At 40.1% G+C, this 20498-nt stretch overlaps 1 protein-coding gene across 5 annotated transcripts in view; it reads right to left on the reverse strand.

Moving 5' to 3' along the window:
- The window catches only part of piezo1 (piezo type mechanosensitive ion channel component 1 (Er blood group)), a 312347-nt gene that overhangs the window by 32393 nt on the left and 259456 nt on the right, over positions 1-20498 (reverse strand). For all 5 annotated transcript variants that reach the window (XM_063067069.1, XM_063067071.1, XM_063067068.1 and 2 more), the window contains 5 exons: positions 18345-18445; positions 10844-10964; positions 8787-8909; positions 7646-7818; positions 7169-7299 (listed from right to left, as the gene is read on the reverse strand). In XM_063067069.1, the coding sequence (XP_062923139.1) occupies positions 7169-7299; positions 7646-7818; positions 8787-8909; positions 10844-10964; positions 18345-18445 (649 nt within the window). The remainder of the gene's footprint in view (positions 1-7168; positions 7300-7645; positions 7819-8786; positions 8910-10843; positions 10965-18344; positions 18446-20498) is intronic.

Consider the following 20498-nt stretch of genomic DNA (forward strand, 5'->3'; position numbering starts at 1 on the left):
TAATCTGAGGAAAGACATCTTTGCCATAGAGGGAGTACAAAGAAGGTTCACCAAATTGATTCCTGGGATGGCAGGACTTTCATATGAAGAAAGACTGGATGAACTGGGCTTGTACTCGTTGGAATTTAGAAGATTGAGGGGGGATCTGATTGAAACGTATAAGATCCTAAAGGGATTGGACAGGCTAGATGCAGGAAGATTGTTCCCGATGTTGGGGAAGTCCAGAACAAGGGGCCACAGTTTGAGGATAAAGGGGAAGCCTTTTAGGACCGAGATTAGGAAACACTTCTTCACACAGAGAGTGGTGAATCTGTGGAATTCTCTGCCACAGGAAACAGTTGAGGCCAGTTCCTTGGCTATATTTAAGAGGGAGTTAGATATGGCCCTTGTGGCTACGGGGATCAGGGGGTATGGAGGGAAGGCTGGGGTGGGGTTCTGAGTTGGATGATCAGCCATGATCATAATAAATGGCGGTGCAGGCTCAAAGGGCCGAATGGCCTACTCCTGCACCTATTTTCTATGTTTCTATGTTTCTAACTTGAATGAGGGTGGTGGAGTGCGTGCTGACCAAATCCCATCCACCACAGTACTCTGACTGGCTCAATTCGTTAGTTACCATTGCTGTCATACAAATTCAAAATTCTGAGCAAAAAATAGAGTGGAATGCAGGAAAACGCACTTTTTAACCAAAGAATTAATGATGAACTGGAACCTGCTCTCTGCAAGGTGAATTGAACAAGGACTTTAGAGGGCCGTGGGGAAAGAGTAGGGAATAGGATAGACCAGATGTCTTTCCTCGGAGCCTTTACAGACTGAATGAGCTCCTCCCATGCCATAATATTAAACACTTCTATGATTCCTCTCACTTTCCCAACAAAAGTGGGGAAGCTTGGTCAGTCAAGTGGGAGATTGAGGAGTGAATTGGAGACAATTCCTTGTGAGCTTTACGTGCCAGGTTTTAAAAGTGACCGGGGTCTGTTGGAACACATCAGCCAACAGGGAGATCACATACAGACAGTTCCTTGTGGACTTCACGCGTCAGGTTTTAAAAGCAGCTGGGGCCTGTTGGGACCAGTCTGTCAAGCAGGAGATGACAGAGTGAGTTGGAGATAGCTCCTTGTGGACTTCACGTGTCAGGTTTTAAAAGCAGCTGGGGCCTGTTGGGACCAGTCTGTCAAGCAGGAGATGACAGAGTGAGTTGGAGATAGTTCCTTGTGGCCTTTATGCGCCAGGTTTAAAAAGCAACCGGAGCCTGTCGGGACTTGTCTGCCGAGTGGGAGATTGCTTGGGTTATTAGTAACTTTGCAAGGGCCAATAAAAATAAGTGAGGTTTTAGCAGAGTGGCCATTGTGTGGGTGGGCCAGGGTTAAAGTGGGAGGCTTTAGCTCAACATGTTTTGATGAGAACAGATGGAGGCTGACGGTGTTGAGTCATTTGGAATCATTTAGTTGATTGTAGAACAGATGCTTAAGAAGTTAGAGCCAAAGCTAAGTATAACAAGTGTAGGCGGGATGGTAGTTAGGGCAGTGCAATGTAGTGTACCTATTGGTCTCCCTGATAACTGCATCTGCAGGATGTGAACCTTACTTCAGCTGTTGACTGACAAAGTCAAGGAACTGGAGCTGGAATGGGATGCACTCAGTACCATCAGGGAGGCTGAAGAGGTAACAGATGAGACTATTACTGAGGTGGTCACACCCAGAGTGCAGGTCTGATAATAGGCGGGTGACCACCAGGAGAAGTAATGGGAGTTACCAGGCAGTGCAGGGTTCCCCTGTGGCCATTCCCCATAACAACAAGTATACCCCTGTGGATACTGCTGGGAGGGGGATGAATTATCAGGGCACAGCGGCAGCAGCCAGGCCAGTGACACTCTAGCCAGCTTTGAGGCTCCGCAGGTCAGGCAGAGCAATAGTGATGGGGTACTCAATAGTTAGGGGGACAGATAGGAGATTCTGTCATCGTGAAAGAGATGCCAGGATGGTGGGTTGCCTCCTAGGTGCTAGGTTCAAGGATGTCTCAGAGCGGCTGCCAAATACTCTCATTTGGGAGAGTGAGCAGCCAGAGCTTGTGGTGTACATTGGCACCAGTGACACAGGTAGAAAAGGGGAAGAGGTCGTGTGCAGTAAATATAGGGAGTTAGAGAAGAGGCTGAAGAACAGGACCTCCAAGGTAGTAATCTCTGGATTACTCCCAGTGCCACATGCTAGTCAGGGCAGGAAGAGTATGGATGAATAAGTAGCTGAGGAAGTGGTGCAGGGGGCTGGGTTTCTGGTTCTTGGATAACTGGAATTTCTTCTGAGGCAGAGGTGACCTGTACAAGAGGGACATGTTGCACCTAAACTGGAGAGGAACCAATATCCTGGCTGGATGGTTTGCTAATGCAACTCGGGAGGGTTTAAACAAGTTTGGCAGGGGATGGGAACCAGTGCATCAAGTCAGAAAGTGGAGGATGGGAAGGAAGGTGGATGTCAGGGCCAATAAAAACAGGCAGGAGCAAAATAATAGATCTGATGGGATGGATAGTTTGACAAGTCTGTATTTTAATGCTTGGATTATGGGTAAGGATGATGAACTTAAGGGCATAGACAGTACATGGAATTATGACGTTGTGGCCATTACAGGGACTTGGTTGAGAGGGGGACAGAATGGGTGCTGAACATCCCAAGGTTTTGATGTTTTAGAAAAGCTAGTGAGGGAGGTAAAAGAGGTTGCACTATCAATTAGGGACAATATCACAGCTGTACTCAGAGGGGGCATAATGGAGGGTTCCTCCACTAAGTCTATATGGGCAGAAGTCAAAAATAGGAAACGTGCAATCACTCTGACCACCTCCAAACAGCCTCTGAAACATTGAGGAACAGATATGCAGGCAGATTAAGGCGAGGTATAAAACAATAGGGTTGTCATGGAGGCCTCAATTTCCCTAACGTAATACCTTGGTTCATATTTTTTTTACTGTTATGCTGTTCTGTATTTGATTTTTGTGCTGTTCTCTGCAAGCTGCTTGCTTGGGTTACTGTTGAAGATCAGAGATAGGAGAATTGTGTGCAGGATGGCCGGATTAAGGGGAGGTTTCTCTGGTGAGGGACACTAAGGTGGAGCTTGGGACCTTTTGTTCAGGAGATGAAGAGAGAAGACGTTGGAGAGGAGAGGTCGTAGGATTCGACTTGGAGCGGGACCGTGATTCGACGAAGCCCGAGATGCGATTGAAGGAGGATCGGCAAAGGAGGAACCGTGAGCTCCAACTTGTGCACATCAGACTGTTTTGTTAAAATGGGCCCTTTTCTTTGTTTTGTTCTTTCTTTACTGACCCTTTAGTCAAATTAAGAATTATAAAGCTAAATCTTTGAATTGTATGTGGTGTACGTGGCATTTACTTGTAACAGGATAACGAATCACGCAGCATCCACACACACAGAGGGTTTTGGGGTGGACTTGAGTTGCAGTCTCCCATGTTTAGCATGGCCGGAGATTGCTTTCCCTAGGCTTACACAGTTGAGGAAACCAGAGTGTTTCACTAATATAAACTGGGACCTTGTAAGTGCAAGTGGTTTAGATGGAGCAGAATTTGTTAGGTGCATCCAGGAGGGCTTCTTAAATCATCGTGTAGATAATCCATCAAGAAGAGGGGGTGTACTGGACTGGTGTCGGGTAATGAGCTTGGCCAGGTGACTGACCTTCCAGTGGGTGAACAGTGACCACAACTCCTTAAGTTTTAACATAGTTATACAGATAAGTATGGAATTGCAGGAGAGTATTCAATTGGAGCCGGACAAATTATGAGAACATTAGGCAGGAACTAGGGAGAGTTAATTGGGAACAGCTGCTTTTGGGCAAGTCCATATCCAACATATGGAAGGTGTTTAAAGACCAACCTCACAGAGTACAGGACAGGTATGGTCCAGTCAGAAAGAAGGACAAGGATGACAAGGTAAGAGAACTTTGGATGTCAAGGGAGGTGATGAATATAGTCAAGAAGGAAGAGAAGTTTGTAAAGCTTTGGAAGCTAGAATCACGTAGAGCTCTTGAAGATTGTAAAGAAGCCAGAAAAGACATCAAGAAGGGAATTAATAAAGCCTGCAGGAGCCACGAAAAGTCCTTGGCACATAGGATTAGGAGTATCCCAAGGCATTCCATACTTACATCAGGAGTAAGAGGACAGCTAGGGAAGAGGATAGGACTACTCAGGGATAAAGGGGGTGAACATATGCTTGGATGTGGAGGATGTGGGTGCCAAGGTCTCCTCCCACAGTCCAAAGGTGTATGGGTAAGTAGGTTAACTGGTCATTGTAAACTGTCCTGTGATTAGGTCAGAGTTAAACTTGGGGTTATCAGGGCTGCTGGGCAATGCGGCTTGAAGGGCAGAAACGCCTATTCCATGCTGCATCTCTGAAATAAAATTATCAGTAGGATGTCGAAGCTTTGGAGAGGATGCAGAGATGTTGCCTGGATTAGAGGACACCCTGTTGTCATGAGAAGTTGGACAAACGGGTTGTTTTCTCTGGAGCAGTGGATGCTGAGGGGTGATCTGATAGAGGTTTACAAGATCATGAGAGGCATAAATAGAGTAGATGGACACTATCTTTTCCCCAGGGTTGAAATGCCTAATACCAGAGGGCAAGTATTTAAGGTGAGACTGGGTATTTCAGAGGAGATGTGAGGGGCAAGTGTTTTTTTTACAGAGTGGTGGATGCCTGGAATGTGTTGATTGGGGTGGTGCTAGAGGCAGAAACATTAGAGACTTTTAAGAGACGCTTAGATAAGCACGTGAATGTGAAGAAAATGGAAGGATATGGGCATTACATAGGCTGAAGAGATTAGTTTTGTTAGACATTCGATTACTAACTTAATTGGTTTAGCAGAACATTGTGGTGTGAAGGACCTGCTCCAGTGTTGTACTGTTCGATGCAAACGACAATGGTTGAGAAATCTAAATTGCTTCAAAATTAGCTCTAAACCTTTACAGACTACTTGCAAAGGTAGCAGGACATGCAGCTGGGAATATGGGACAGTTTTTGTCACTGGCTAAACCACAGAGGCAGCACAGAGGACACATACGGCCAGATTTGGGAACAGCTTCTTTCCAGCTGTGATAAGACTGCTGACCCAGATCTGGGCTGTACTCTCCAAATATCCGGACATGCATCTCGGTTTTTTTTGCACTACCTTACTTCCCATTTTTCTATTTTCTATTTATGATTTATAATTTAAATTTTTAATATTTACTAATTTTAACTATTTTTAATATTTAATATTTGTAATCCAGGGAGTGTGAAGCGCAGAATCAAATATCGCTGTGATGATTGTACATTCTAGTACCAATTGTTTGGCGACAATAAAGTATAAAGTATAAAGTATTAGGGCTTTTAAAGCACCTGTTAAGTCACAGCTACAGCAGTGTAAACAGGTTTAATGACCATCTTACAGGAAGGCTGCTGCAGTACCTAGGACAGTGCAAAGGGGGTTTATAGATACAATGGTCTGAACAACCTCATGTTGCACACTGAACACTGCCAGTTGTTCCGGTCCAATATCTGTGAGCTGCCACTACTTGTCTGCTGGTCACAGGTTGACAACTCTGGTGATTAGTTCAAAATGGCTCAGTCCTCCTCACTTCAGAGATTGATCGGCAGTTAATGTATTTCCTTAGAAAGTTGTGCAAAGGTTTAAATCCACCTCTATAAGAGGGGAAGCATCTTGACACTCTGAAAACCTCAGTACCACAACAATACAGCTGTCAATTAATGAACCTTACTCAAACCAGCCACAGCAAACCAATTGACAATTTCAATTAAAAACAAAATGCCGGAAACAAAGCAGGTCAGAAAGTACCTGTGAAAAGGGAACACAGTTAACCTTTCAGGTTGATCCAGCATCTGCAATTTTTTCCCTTTATTTTAGGGTTACCATGTGATGACCTATTGATGGCTCTGGGTCTGTACTCACTGGAATTCAGAGGATGAGGGGGGTTCTCATTGAAACCTATGAAATGTTGAAAGGCATCTATAGAGTGGATGTGCAGAAGATGTTTCCAGTGGTGGTGAGTCTAGGACCAGAGCACACAGCCTCAGAATAGAGGGACATCCATTTAGAATGGATGAATTTCTTTAGTTAGAGGGTGGTGAATCTGTGGAATTCATTGCCACAGGCAGCTATGGAGGCCAAGTCATTGGGTATATTTAAGGCAGAAGTTGATAGATTCTTGATTAGTTGGGGCATGGTTATAGGGAGAAGGCAGGAGATTAGGGCTGAGAAGGAAATGGATCGATGGGCCAAATGGCCCATTCTGCTCCTATACTTTATGGTCTTATTTTCAGGAATGGTTGACATACACCTAGATGGCCCTTGACTAATACTGGCAGTGTTTACTTTGTGGAATCATAGACAGGTCACAGCATCGAAGGAGGTTATTTGACCCATCTAGTCCATACCAGCTCCATCCAAGATCAATGCAACCTGTCCCACTCCATCGTCCTTTCCTCAAAGCCCTGCAAATCCTCTTCTCTTTTTATCCAGCTTCTCTATGAACCACCACCCCAAATTCCAACTTGGCAGATATTATAATGTTCCGATATGACTTACACTTCCAATACTGTAAAACGTACATGGATTTCAAATTTACCAAATGAAGAGGGTCCTGTCTAAAGGTCACTCAATCCTGCTTAACATATGCTGAATAATTATGTCCTCAGGGTCCAAGTAGCAACTTTAACCTCAGGTAAACAATCTCTAAAAGCTTAAAATCCACAAGAATAAGGCCTTTAGGAAGTGGGGCACAAATAGAAGGGAAGGTTGTTTGCCCCACTGTTTTAAAATGCTTTCTTGTTGCCCTAAAGGATCCACAGGAAGTTTGGTTCATCCAGACTAGGCTACCTTGCCTCAAGAACCATCACAACTGTTTTCCTTTCCCTAATGTTGTCTGGTATTGGGGATATTATTCAATCCAAAGTCATATTCCCACTGGTGCCAGAAAATGGTTATGTACAGAAGGTGAATCTAGGCCATTAAACCCTTCTCTGGAGGATTGTAGAGCATATCTCTCTGGATCACACTAGCCCCACCAAGGACCTTTACCTTTCTTAAAATCACATCTCTCATAAAGGTAGAAACTATACATCACTAAAATCTGGGTAATATGCCTATGAAAATGTATTTATGCACCTGCCTTGATGCAGTGCCGAGCAGCGGACCACTCTCGTCTGCTGTTCCTTTAGGGTCCTTGTTCCGCATCTGTGGTTGATCAGGGTCTTCCAACGTTTCATAAAGATCATTCAGAGCCTCCTGCTCTCCCTCACCCTGAAGAGGCAACAATACAAACAACACCATGCCTTAGAAACATTAGGGAAATGCAAGGAGCACCATCAAACATATATTATGCATAATAATTTTTTTTTGTATTGGGGCAATGATAAAATTCACATAATAGTCTTCAAATTCAACTTGATTAAACTATTACACAAAATACTGTTGATTCACATACCTAGAGTCAATTAAAAGATCAGTTTCGGAGGCAGTATGATCATTTGCTCACACTACTAGATTAAGACTTTACATTTCGAATGGGATTCTTTGTAAATGCTTGATTTTAAGAGAAGTACTTATGAATATGTCTTTTTCAAAGGAAAATTATTCAAGTCCTTACTCGAGCAAGTCTCTGGGTCAGTAGGTATCGTTCTATCCACAGAACAGTGTAAGTATCAAGATATTGCTTTGTGAGGGTGTTTAGCCATTTTGTCAATCCATCAACTATGGTCAGGAATAGGACCCAGAGAAATCTTAGAATATACATTAGACGCTGAATAAAATTGCTCTTAGCTGAAAGACAAAGAAGCAGGTTATCATTAGATTCAGTGACACATTCCAGCATGAAGTACTGTACCCACCAAAACAGCAGAGAGAGACGCCATTTAACCTGCCTTACCTGTACCAGCTCTGTGGCAGAACTATCAAGTTGATTCCCACTCCTGCTCTTTCCCTACAACCCCGAACACTGTTTTGCCACCAGGAATTGTCCAAAATATTTCTGCAATTTGATACTACCTCTGCCACATATTCCATATCTCATGAGTTCCTCCAGCATTTTGTGTGTGTTGCTCGGATTTCCAGTGTCTGCAGATTTTCTCTTGTTTCTGATCCTTTCTACAGTATTGTTCCCAGAAATGAAGACAATACTCCAGCTGACAATCACTTAGAGAAGCCGGATTTATGATGGCTTACGGCAATTTTCAGGCATATTTTCACTGTGCCTCATGTAACATGAGCTTAATGTTGTGCAGGGTAATGCACAGAGAGGAAACTGCTTTGCAGGTAGTGGGTAGAAGGTCAGACAAAAGGGGATGGCAGAATAGCTGGCAGTAACCTGCAGTTTACTCTTAGAAAGGAACTGGATCTGCGAACAGAGGATAGGTTTCTGCATCATGACTTGCAGATTACGCAAAAAGGTAGGTACAGGAAAATCATGTCGAAAATTAAAGAAATAGATAGATTATTATGTAAAAGGTAAAACAATACATTTGACAAAATGTTAAGTGGCAGATAGATTGTCATCTAAATGGCAAAGGATCAGGAAGGATTGCAGTGAAATATGAGATTTAGGAGTCCAGCCATACTAGTCATTAACAGTTGCTTCTTCTAGTACAAGAACATGATGAAAATTAGTAGAATTAATGACAAAAAATAATATAATTTGAGCACCACCTCTAATTACCCTATTTGGGCCTCAGAAAGGGAGATCTTATAAAGTATAAACTCCAAGCTTTGTGAAATTTCTAATTTCTACTTGCATGGCATTTCTTCTTCTTCTTCTTCTTTCTCTTCTTTTTCTTCTTCACCTCCTTCTTCCTCCATCACTTCATCCTTCGAGGTTTCTTCTTGAAATGCCCCAACTCCTGCTCCTGCTCCTGCTCCTGGTAGGAGTAAGTGTAATGCCCTGGTTAAGATTTTTCTGCTAATGCTGTAATACATTTCACTTAGTGGCTTTCTGTGGATGTAGTGTGTTCTGCTGGCAGTGTTTGGGTTACCATTAAAGATAAGGGGTTGTGATGTTCAGCTTGGGAATGTCGTTCATCCAATCCGGATGGTGGAATTGGGAAAAGGTTCTAGAGAACACTGGGCAGAGAGATTTTTGTGACGGACACTGGGGTGGGTCGAGGTCTTTTTGGCGGAAGATGGAGAGAGAAGAAGCTCGAGAGAAAGAGAACCAGCCATAGGATTCAATTCAACGGGAATGCGTGATTCGATGGAGTCCAAGAAGAGAAGTTCTACCAGAGTACGTTGAATAGGAGTTGGCAGCGTGAGTACACTGGACACATCAGCTTTTGGAAGATTTGAGCTCCAACTATGTGCACATTTGACTGCTTTAATTATAATGGGCCCTTTTGTTTTTTTTCCTTTCTTCCTTTAGTAACAGTTTGGTTAAGTGAACATTCATAAATATCCTTTCTTTATAATGGTATGCAGTGTATGATCTGTTATTTCTTGCCGACAGCAAATTGCACGGGGGGCAGTAGTTACACAGTATTCACACAGATCGGGGTTCAGGTGGGCGAGACATCCTGACTTCCAGGTTTTGGTGGGACCCAAATCATGCCGACCCTGGAATGGAGAGTCTGGGAAAGGTGCTTTGCCCACCACTGAGCCCAGCAGCTGCTCGCGAGGGGCCAACGAGCCGCATCTCCAGAGATGCCCGATAAAAGGGGGTTTCATAAGCATACCCAACGTTTTTGTATTATTTTGCAGAAAACATCTTTTAAGACTCCTATCAAAGTTTTATAACCTGAAAAATGAAAACTTATTTGGTATGACAGCAGGAACTATTAACCTTCCTGACCTCAGTTCAGTAATACTCTGGGTTTTTTCATGCAATGGGTCCAAGTTAGTACTGTTAACATTTCAGTTTGGCACAAACATCAATTCACATAATGGAAGTCTTGTTTCAGGAAGGACTGTTCTCACCTTCAGGTAACAATCTCCATTCCATGTATATATCTGTGGGGTGGAGTTTCTAAATTCTACCTGCAGGGGGTACTGAATTCAAATTGAAAAACAATACATCTGTGAAGAGATGCAAATTCACAGTCTGCTGTATAATTTTACTCTGCCTATCCAGAAACTCGAGTAAATAAGAAAATAAACAGTCAGAACAGAACAGCAACAGAAGATTTAAAACGTTCAAAAATACTTAAGTTTGGGAGGTATTTATTTTCTATTATTCAAAATATTAAGCATTAGCTATCCTTTAACACACTAGCTTCTTTACTTACGCCAGTGATATAAATTAAGATAAGCAAAAGTTCATCGAATTAAAGATACAATATACAGGCAGTGGCATGTGCATACAAGCACTGCTGCTGTAAGGTGGATAATTTAGGGAGATTTAAGAGACTTTTAAATAGGCACATAGTTGAAAGAAAAATGGAGAGCTATGTGGGACAGAAGCATTAGATTGATCTTGGAATAGGCTAAAAGGCACAAAATTGAAGTCCGAAAGGCCTGTGCTGTACTAGAGTTCTATATCCTGTACAGTACAATCTGCTGCCAAGCTAATTATAAAAATTCCTGAAATGTGACATAAAACTGCCAAATGAATAAACTGATCCCCAATACAAACATGAAAACAGGCTGGTACAGTGCCATGAATAACCGCTGTTGTGCTACCTTTAATGCAGCTATGGTTGTGTAAAGAAAAGGTGAAAATTCTCAGATTAAACAATACAGGCCATTGATCTTGGCTTAACTGCTGTGGCCTGCCAGCCATCAGCAATATCACCACTCCAAGTCAGCTTGCTTAGAAAGGGATGTCAAGTATTGCAATGATATTCAATTATCACAAGACACTCACCTGCTCTTTGCGATCGCCTGCGTATCTCAGCATCATGTTTAAAACTCCAAAGTTCCTCTTTATGCTCCTGTCTTTTCTTTAAGGCCAGTTTTGCATTTGTTACCCAGGCATGGTATGCTAACTAAGCAAATCACAAAAACATAAGAAACAATGTGATTAATTACTGCAGATCAATTAAAAGCAGCTTACATTTATAATCAGCAAATGCAGACATTGATGCTGAAATTCACCACCACCTTCAATGTGCTCCTCCAAGTGGACAACCTTAGTGTTGGGTTTGGAGGCTTGCGTGCCTCACTGGCCTGGAGAGCCATGTTGGCTGGAGTCAAGACTTCATGCTTTGGCTCTTAGTAGGGTCACCCAAGCCAAACAAGTCAAAGGGTAGAAGCCAGACTGAGAGTGGTCCACTGGTCCTCCAGGTTCAGTGGTTCAGTTCAGGGCTAACAACCCTGACTAGTCAAACAAAATTGTTACGGAAACGGCAACGAAAAATCGTTCTGCATCTGAGTGCGACGGTTTTCCTGAGTCTCCACCTGGACCTACATGAATGCCAGTAGTGAAAACTGAGAGGAATCTACTAAGATGATGAAGGAAGCCCTGAACACCGCCAGAGACGGAGGACCTTCATTGCAGCACGAAATGGCAGTAGCGTAACAGGCAGTAACTAACTACCTTCAGTGTTCAGTAGCCTTTGGATGACTGAGGAAAAGAATGTTTGAAGATCAGGACCAGAACTAGCACAAAGCAGGCAGCAATGATCCCTGCCTCCTATATTCTTTTGAGACTTGGACAATGACAGGCACTGGAAAAATACCACCAATCGTCTCTCCCTAAAATTCTCTAAATTTGTTGGAAGATTCATGGTGAGAGAGTGAATAAGCACATGATTAACTTTTCTTTCTTTCTTTTTCTTTTTCAATCTTTTTACTAGTTTCAACAACAAACACATTACAAAAAGTAAGTACAGAGTAATTGGGATTATATTAATTGATAATAATCATTGAAGTTTACAGTCAGGTAACACATAGTTAGAAACATCCCAAAATCACACAGATTAACAACAAAATATATAAGGAGTATACATAAAATATCATTAAAAAAAACAGAAAAAGGAAAAAAAATCCCCTAAAAAAAAACTAATCTACCCAAACTAAAGAAAACGAAGGAAAAAAACAAAGAAAACAAAGGGCTATTATGATACCTCAGATAGAACCAATAGTGTCGCCACTTCTGCTCCTCTCCCCAAATATTGAAATCACAAAATAGATTGGCAAGGGTCAAATTACATCATATGGAAGTATTGAATAAATGGTCTCCAAGTCTCATCAAATTTAATAGATGGGTCAAAAATAACACTTCTAATTTTTTCTAGATTTAATCAAGATATAGTTTGAGAAAACCAATGAAATGTTGTAGGAGGATTAATCTCTTTCCAATTCAACAGTATAGATCTTCTAGCCATTAAAGTAACAAAAGCAATCATCCGACAAACTGAAGAGGTCAAATGATGTTTTTCAATCATTAGTAAACCAAAAATGGCAGTAATAGGGTGTGGTTGTAAATCAATGTTCAAGACAGTGGAAATAGTATCAAAAATATCATCTCAATATTTCTTCAATAAAGGGCAGGACCAAAACATATGAGTTAATGAAGCTATCTCAGAATGACATCTATCACATACAGGGTTTATGAGAGTAATAACCAGCTAATTTATCCTTAGACATATGAGCCCTATGTACAACTTTAAACTGTATCAAATCATATTTAGCACAAATAGAGGAAGAGTTAACTAATTGAAAATTTTTTTGCCATTTTTCAGTAGGTAAAGTAAGCTTAAGTTCCCTTTCCCAGTCATTCTTAATTGTATTGGAAACATTTTGGATTTATTTTCCTTATCATATTATAAATAATTGCTATTGAACCTTTCTGAAAGAGGTTTAAATCCAAAACTTTTTCCAATATATCAGTGGAATATGAAATCAGAAAGGTAGTAAGAACAGTATTTAAAAAGTTTCTGATCTGTAAATATCTAAAAAAAATGTGATCTAGGGAAATTATATTTATTAGATAATTGTTCAAAAGACATAAAACAACTATCTGAAAACAAATCAGAAAAACGTATTATACTCTTTGTTTTCCAAACCAGATCAGCTTGATCCAAAAAAGGTTGAAAAAGAAAGTTAGATATAATAGGGCTAGTTAAAATACATCGATTCAATCCGAAAAATTTTCAAAACTGAAACCGTATTCGAAGAGTATATTTAACTATTGGGTTATCCATTTGTTTGTCCAGTTTAGAAAAGTCAAAGGGAAGTGGGGTCCCTAAAATAGAACCCAATGAAAATCCTGAAACAGAATTACATTCAAGATTAACCCATTGTGGACTTGGAACTGTATCCCAATTCCATGTCCAAAATTTTAAATAACGAATATTAATCGCCCAATAGTAGAATCTGAAGTTTGGCAATGCTAAGCCACCCTCCTTTTTGGGCTTCTGTAAGTGTCTTTTACCTAATCTAGGATTTTTATTCTGCCATATGTATGAGGAAATTTTTGAATCAACATTATCAAAAAAGTATTTTGGCATAAAAATTGGCGATGCTTGAAATAGATATAGAAACTTAGGTAAAATAATCATCCTAACAGTGTTGATCCGACCAATTAATGACAAAAACATTGGTGACCATTTAGTTATCAAACCTGTAATCTGATCAAGCAAGGGTAAAAAATTAACCTTAAATAAATCCTTGTGCTTCTTAGTAATTTTAACTCCTAAGTAAGTAAATTGATCAGTAACTAATCTAAATGGTAAATATTTATAAATTGGAACCATCAGATTTAACGGAAAAAGTTCACTCTTATTAAGATTCAGTTTGTAACCAGAAAATTTACTGAACTTATCCAACAAGGTTAAGGTTGCAGGAATGGATTTTTCTGGGTCAGACATATATAATAGTAAATCATCTGCATATAATGATAATTTATGTATCTCCTTCCCACGAGTAATACCAAAAATATTTGGTGAATCCCGAATTGCAATTGCTAAAGATTCTAAAGCAATATCAAATAATAAGAGACTTAAAGGACAACCCTGTCTAGTGCCATGAAATAATCAAAAAAAGAGAGATCTTTGATTGCTAGTCAAAACCGAAGCTAAGGGAGTATGATATATCAATTTAATCCAGGATATAAATATTGGGCTAAAATTAAACTCAAGCGTAGTAAAAAAATATGGCCATTCAACTCTGTCAAAAGCTTTCTCAGCATCTAATGAGATAACACATTCAGCAGTTCTCAGTGAAGGAGTATAAATAATATTTATTAATCTCCTAGTATTAAAAGATGAATAGCGATTTTTGATAAATCCAGTTTGATCCGCGGAAATAATTTGAGGTAATACATTTTCTAACCTAGATGCTAGTATTTTAGAAAAAATTTTGGAATCAACATTCAATAAAGATATCGGTCTATATGATGCACATTCAGTAGGATCCTTTTTTTTTTAATTAAGGAAATGGAAGCTCCATAAAATGATTGTGGCAGTTTACCTATAATAATTGCAGCTCTAAAAACTCTGCACAACTGGGGAGACAGAATAGAAGAGAAAAACTTAAAAAAATTCTGCTGTATAACCATCTGGGCCGGGTAATTTACCAGAATTCATTGAAGAAATAGCACCCATTATTTCTTCATCCATAATGGGTGTTTCTAACTTTAAATGTTCATCGGGTGTTAATTTCGGAAAGTTCAAATTCCTAAGAAAATCTTGCATCTCCCCGGGATCATGAGGAAATTTTGACTGATATAAAGATGTATAAAATTCTTGAAAAGATTTATTCATCTCATCATGATCAACATCAGGAGCAATGGCATATTGTTTATCTATGTCTTTAATCTTGTCAATCAACACCAATATTTCATTCTTAGTGCGTTCTTTCAATCCAGCCGAGTAAGAAATGATCTGACCGCGGATATAAGCTTTAAAAGTATCCCATATAACCCCGCTGGAAATTTCATCCGTAGTATTGGTTAAAAAAAAAGAAGTTAATCTGATCCTTGATAAATTTTACAAAATCTGAGTCTTTAAGTAAATTGGAATTAAAACGCCATTGTCTAGTATTAGAAGGTCTATCCCATAACTTAATAGAGAGATTCAATGGTGCATGATCAGATATGGCAATGATATTATAGTTACACTCAATTACAGATGGAATTAAATGAGAGTCTATAAAAAAATAGTCAATCCTAGAATGAGTATGATGAAAGTGTGAAAAGAAAGAGAATTTTTTATCTTTGGGATGTAGAAATCTCCAAATCTTGGAGATTCCAGAATCGATCAAAAACGAATTGATAAGACTTATTCGGTAGTGCCTGAGTTGGTACAGATTTATCCATTGAAGTATTTAAACAACAATTAAAGTCACCCCCCCCTTATCAACATATAATCACTTAAATTAGGAAAAGAGGTAAATAATTGTTTTAAAAATTCAGGATAATCCACATTCGGGTCATAACAACTTTCTTATTAAAAAGTAGACTAGTAATTAACAAGAATCTACCATTCGGATCAGAGAAGGTTTTGTGATGTATAAATGCAATTGAAGAATCTATGAAAATTGAAACTCCTCTCACTTTAGCCTTGGAGTTTGAGTGATACTGTTCTTCCTTCCAAACTTTAAAAAAAAACGCTGATTATCCTCTTTCCTCACATGAGTTGCTTGGGCAAAAATAATATGGGCATTCATTCTATGGAATACTTTAAAAATCTTTTTCCTTTTAATCGGATGGTTTAGTCCATTTGTATTCCAAGAAACAAAGTTAATTCTCTGAGCCATGTTAACCATAAATCAGTCTTTTGGTATATAAAGGGTTAACCAGAGTATAAACCCATGTAACCGGAAGAAGAACCAGCATTTGGAAGGGAAACAGAAGTTGCGACAAAGCAGACATTGTTGTAGTTCAGAATTAGCCCGATGCAAAAAAAAAGAAAAAGCTCCCCACCCACTGCCCAAGAACCCTAAAACTAAGCCAAGAGAGGCCAGAAAGCTAGTTAAGACTAAATCTACCCCAATTTCTCCAGAAGGCAGCTCCCAAATATATGTTGGTAAAAAGACCACCTAAAAAAAACTACACCATAACAGCAAAAAAAACAATAAACTTAACAAATACAGTAAAATAAAATACCTTAGCATTATAATCACTAACATGCTAATAAAATAAAAAGAAAAGCGATACCAATACATATTATTCAATGTAAAATATTTGTAAGGGAAAACAGTTAAGTATAAAAAAAAGGTGTATCTGGCAAGAAAAGTATTATGGGAAGAAGAACCCAAAAAATGGCGCGGTAAAAAAAACAAAGGTATAATGGCAAGAAGAAAAACAAAACGCCATCTTGATTATACCACAGGGAAAAAAAACATAATATTCCCCCACATACATTATTAAAAAAGAATATAGAAAATAACCAATAATAACGGTAAAATTAAGTATAAAGAATACCAACACTACCGATCAAATCTGGAAGTCTTATACTTATAAAAGTCAATCTTCAAAAATGAATCATATGATTAATAGAATTTGAAAAAAAAACGAAAAGCCAAAGCCAATATCACAAGGATCGTATATTAATTAAACCGTGGCGGCTGATTCAAGTTCTTCCAGAAAGCTCCGAGCAGCACTTGTAGAGTTGGAAAAAGTCGTGGGCTGTTCGGAGGAGAACTTCTTAAGCGGGCAGGATACAGTAACGCTGTTTAAGATCTTTTTGGTAGCATTCCATCATCAGAGGTTTGAAAGCTAATCGTGCTCTCAGTAATTCAGGGCTAAAGTCTTCATACAGTCGGAATTGATGGTTTTCAAATTTAATCATTCCTTGCCATCGGGCTACTCGTATGAGTTGCTCTTTAACATGAACATAATGAAATCGGATAATTACTGGTCTTGGTTTAGCTTGGGAATCTGATTTATTCCGAAAAATACGATGAGCACGGTCAAGCAATGGCGGATCATCCGGGAATTCAGAGCTAAACGCAGTCTTTAAAAGTTTCAGGAAGAATACTGAAGGGTCTCCTGTCTCAACTCCCTCGAGGACACCAGTTAAATGTAAGTTCTTTCTTCTGGATCGGTTTTCCAGATCAGTAATCTTAAATTTAAGACTCTCCAGCTGTTTATCTGTCAAAGAATCTTTTTGTTCCAAACTCTCGATTTTTTCATCTTTCTTTCGTGCATCTTCCTTCTGTTCGGTGATAGTATTTTGTTGCTGTTGAACTTGATAGTCAAGCACACCAAAAGTTTGCATAATTGCCGTAATCTCTTCTTTAAAGCTTCAGCGTATTTCATCAGCATGATCCCGAAACAAACTCATCAACAATTCACAAGTTATCTCAGGATGTTTAGGATCAGGTTTCTTTTTTCCGTCGCCATCGGCGTCTTTTGCAGGTTTAGCGTCTCGAACCTTAGGTTTTGTAGCTGGTTCTCTACTCATCTCTTCAAAGTTCAAAATCCAAACTTAAAAGTAAAATTCAATAAAGGTGATCATAGATATAAAATGAAAAAGTAACGGCGTGAAGCCAACAAGTGACCTCACTGCGTCAGTGCCATCTGGAGAATCGATTAACTTTAACACAGGAACTTTAGTGAGTTTCTCAGGACAGCTCCACCATTCAATGTCACCATGGCTCGAGGTGAGCCCTTTCTCACCTGATCATTATATTTTCCTTCCTTCAAGTTCAAGACGGAATCATTTCAACCCTTGAATCTCCACAACCCTCTGTGATACAGCATTCCATGCAAAAGGGACATTTCTTCTCCATTCACTCCTAACTGGCTAACCTTTTCCACTGATACTATACACTCTGGTTCTTGGATTCCCAGTCTGAAGAAACAACCACCCTGCATCCACCTTGCCATTGCCTGTCAGGGTCTTTGTCTTAATGAAGTCATCTCACTTCCTTCTAAACTCCAGTACCTTTCTCAATATCTCCTCAGAGAACAACTTCCTCACCCTAGCTGAGGAATAAATCTACTGAATCTTCCGAGCAAAAGCTCCAGCAAGTCTCGCTTCACAGAGCCAGCAGGTGGTGTAGTGGCGTCAGTACCAGACTTTGAGGCAAGTGGTCCCGGCTGGTTCCTTGCACACTTTCCATCCATGCTGGGTTAAGTGCTGAGCTAGCAACTCGACCTCGTTAAAGAAAAAGACAAATGCTAAGCAAGCAGCAAGGTTGCTGCCCAATGTGCCTCAAGGCGCGGAAAGGAAGTACAACAAACCTAACTTCACTAGGCGTGCTCTCACTCCAGGTTCCATCTCACTGAGACTCTGCACAGTTCCAGAGGATGTTCTGTGGTGGTAAAGCCTAGAGAGAAAGATCTTTGAGCCTCATGCTGATGACATTTTTAGCAGTGGACATTCAAACAAAATGGTCCATGACTCTCTTGTACACGAAGTTAGCACACCCGAACCCTGCATAGTGCTCATTTCATGTTTGGCTCTGCTGGACGGTACCTGAAATGCACTGTGTTCAGGAGGCTTGGGATCTTCCTGCAGACATTCTTCATCCTCTTCACTGTCTGACTCAAACAAGTAATAGTCCCCAGACTGAAGCACTACACAGAAAAAGGGAAGAAAGGCACAAATCATTGCTGAGATGTTAACGGCAGCATGCTGAATTAGCTTCCAAAGAAACGCTAGTGTCACACATTAACAGCAAGTCAATTGTTCCCTGAAAGAACTAGCAATATCAACACACTAAAAAATGTGGAGGAACTCAGCATCTATAGAGGGGAATAAACAGTTGATGTTTCGGTAGGAGACGCTTCATTAGGCCTAGAAATGAAGGCTATGTTGACTGTTTATTCCGCTCCATTGATGCTGCATGACTTGCTGAGTTCCTCCAGCATTTGGTGTGTGCTGCTCAAGATCTCCAGCCTTTGCAGAATTTCCTGTGTTACTGGTTAATTCGATATTGGCAAATCAACATCCACTTTTTCACTCTTAAGCGCTTCAAGTAGAATTACAAAACAGCAGCCATATGAAAAGCTCGATATTTTCTCACTCAGGGTAGTGAAAGCCACTCAGTGCAATGAGTTACTAACTGGTGTTTTTAAACCTGTGAAGATTAATTACAAACAGCAGGTGGTTATAAGATTACAAATATTCTTTTCAAACAATGTTTTTGTGATGTTTTGAAATGAAACAATGATGTGATGTAGAAAATCCTCATAAAATAGAAAGAGCCTACAATGGCACTGTGCAATTCACTTATAGAAAGACCCCTAAACACTTTACAGTGAACTGTAAAAGGACAGGAAAAGGAACGGCACTGATTTGGAAAGCAGTGACCAGAATTCCTGGACCATGAATCATTCTTCCATGACATGAAGTGAAAATTGCTCTGTATGCCTGCAAGCATAAATCAGGCTAATACTGGCTGAAATGTTTTTCAAGTTAGGAGGCTGGTCATGAATGCCACAGAGTTCAATTTACATTCACATTGTTCTGTCTTTCAAAAAATGAGAACAGTAGAAACATTTAAAAAAGGACAATTATAGACCTGCCCGAATTGTGTGTGAGCTGGTTTAAATTGAAATAAATAAATCCTAGATTTCATGCATGTTCTTGGGGCTTGAGACTTACTGATGGAGTCTGGGAGATGGATCTGACACTTCAGTGCACCTCTGGACTCCGAGTGGCCACAGTCCTTCTGGGAAATTGCCACTTAGGCTTTGTGTAAAATGTAAAAGGCCAGGGATTTCAATGGGAATTCCAAGCTTGCGGATTAGAAGAATTAAGCTGTACAATAGTTTTAAATTATTTTGCTCCTGATTGATGTTTTTTAAGTATTTCTGTTTTAATAACTTTTGTTTATAAAAAAATGTACTGTTTTAATGAATTATTTGCTTCAAAAGTCAATCTGACATTAATGTGACAGTCTTAAGGGGTGAAGGACCAGCTAGATGAACCTTCCATACCTAACGCAGGTGAGAGAGGTCAGTTAGACTGAAGGGGTGGCTCTGCACTAGGAGCCTGGTCTGGCACGGTCTGCCCCCATACATCACAAGGGAAGGGAATTCATCTCAGGATAAATGATCAACTTTTTAGAACTGAGCTGAGAACTTTCTTCCCTCAGTGGGTGCACATCGTGGGGATTCTCAATGCTGAGTGTTGTGCGTATTCTGACATTAAGGAAATTCAAGGCTGGGGTCAATATGGAAGTGGGGTGGGGAGTAGAGCAGGAAAATGTGTTTGTTGTTCGGGAGGCCTAGAATAATAAAAATTTCTACAAAGCTTGGAAGCTGGGTGTAGGGAAAAGATTTTCCATGGCTGAGGCATCCAGAACCAGGGTCTCACAGTCTGTGAATAAAGGGCAGGCCATTTAGATCTGAAGTCTGGAGAAATGTCTTCAATCAAATGGTGGGAAATCATTAAGATTCTCTACATTGGAGGGCCTCGGAGGCTTAGTTCCTGACCTCCTCAAAACAGAGGTTGATAGAATTTAGGGTTTTAAGGGAATTTTGGGATACTGGGGATAACTCGGGAAACACAGCTAATATAGACGATCAATTGTTACCTTAACTCGATAGGCCACAGAGCCTAATTCTGCCCCTATATCTTAACGATTGCTGGAGCAAACTCAAAAGACCAGATGGCTAAATTCTG

The sequence above is a fragment of the Mobula hypostoma genome, chromosome 14, assembly GCF_963921235.1.
Source record: "Mobula hypostoma chromosome 14, sMobHyp1.1, whole genome shotgun sequence".
NCBI lineage: Eukaryota > Metazoa > Chordata > Chondrichthyes > Myliobatiformes > Myliobatidae > Mobula > Mobula hypostoma.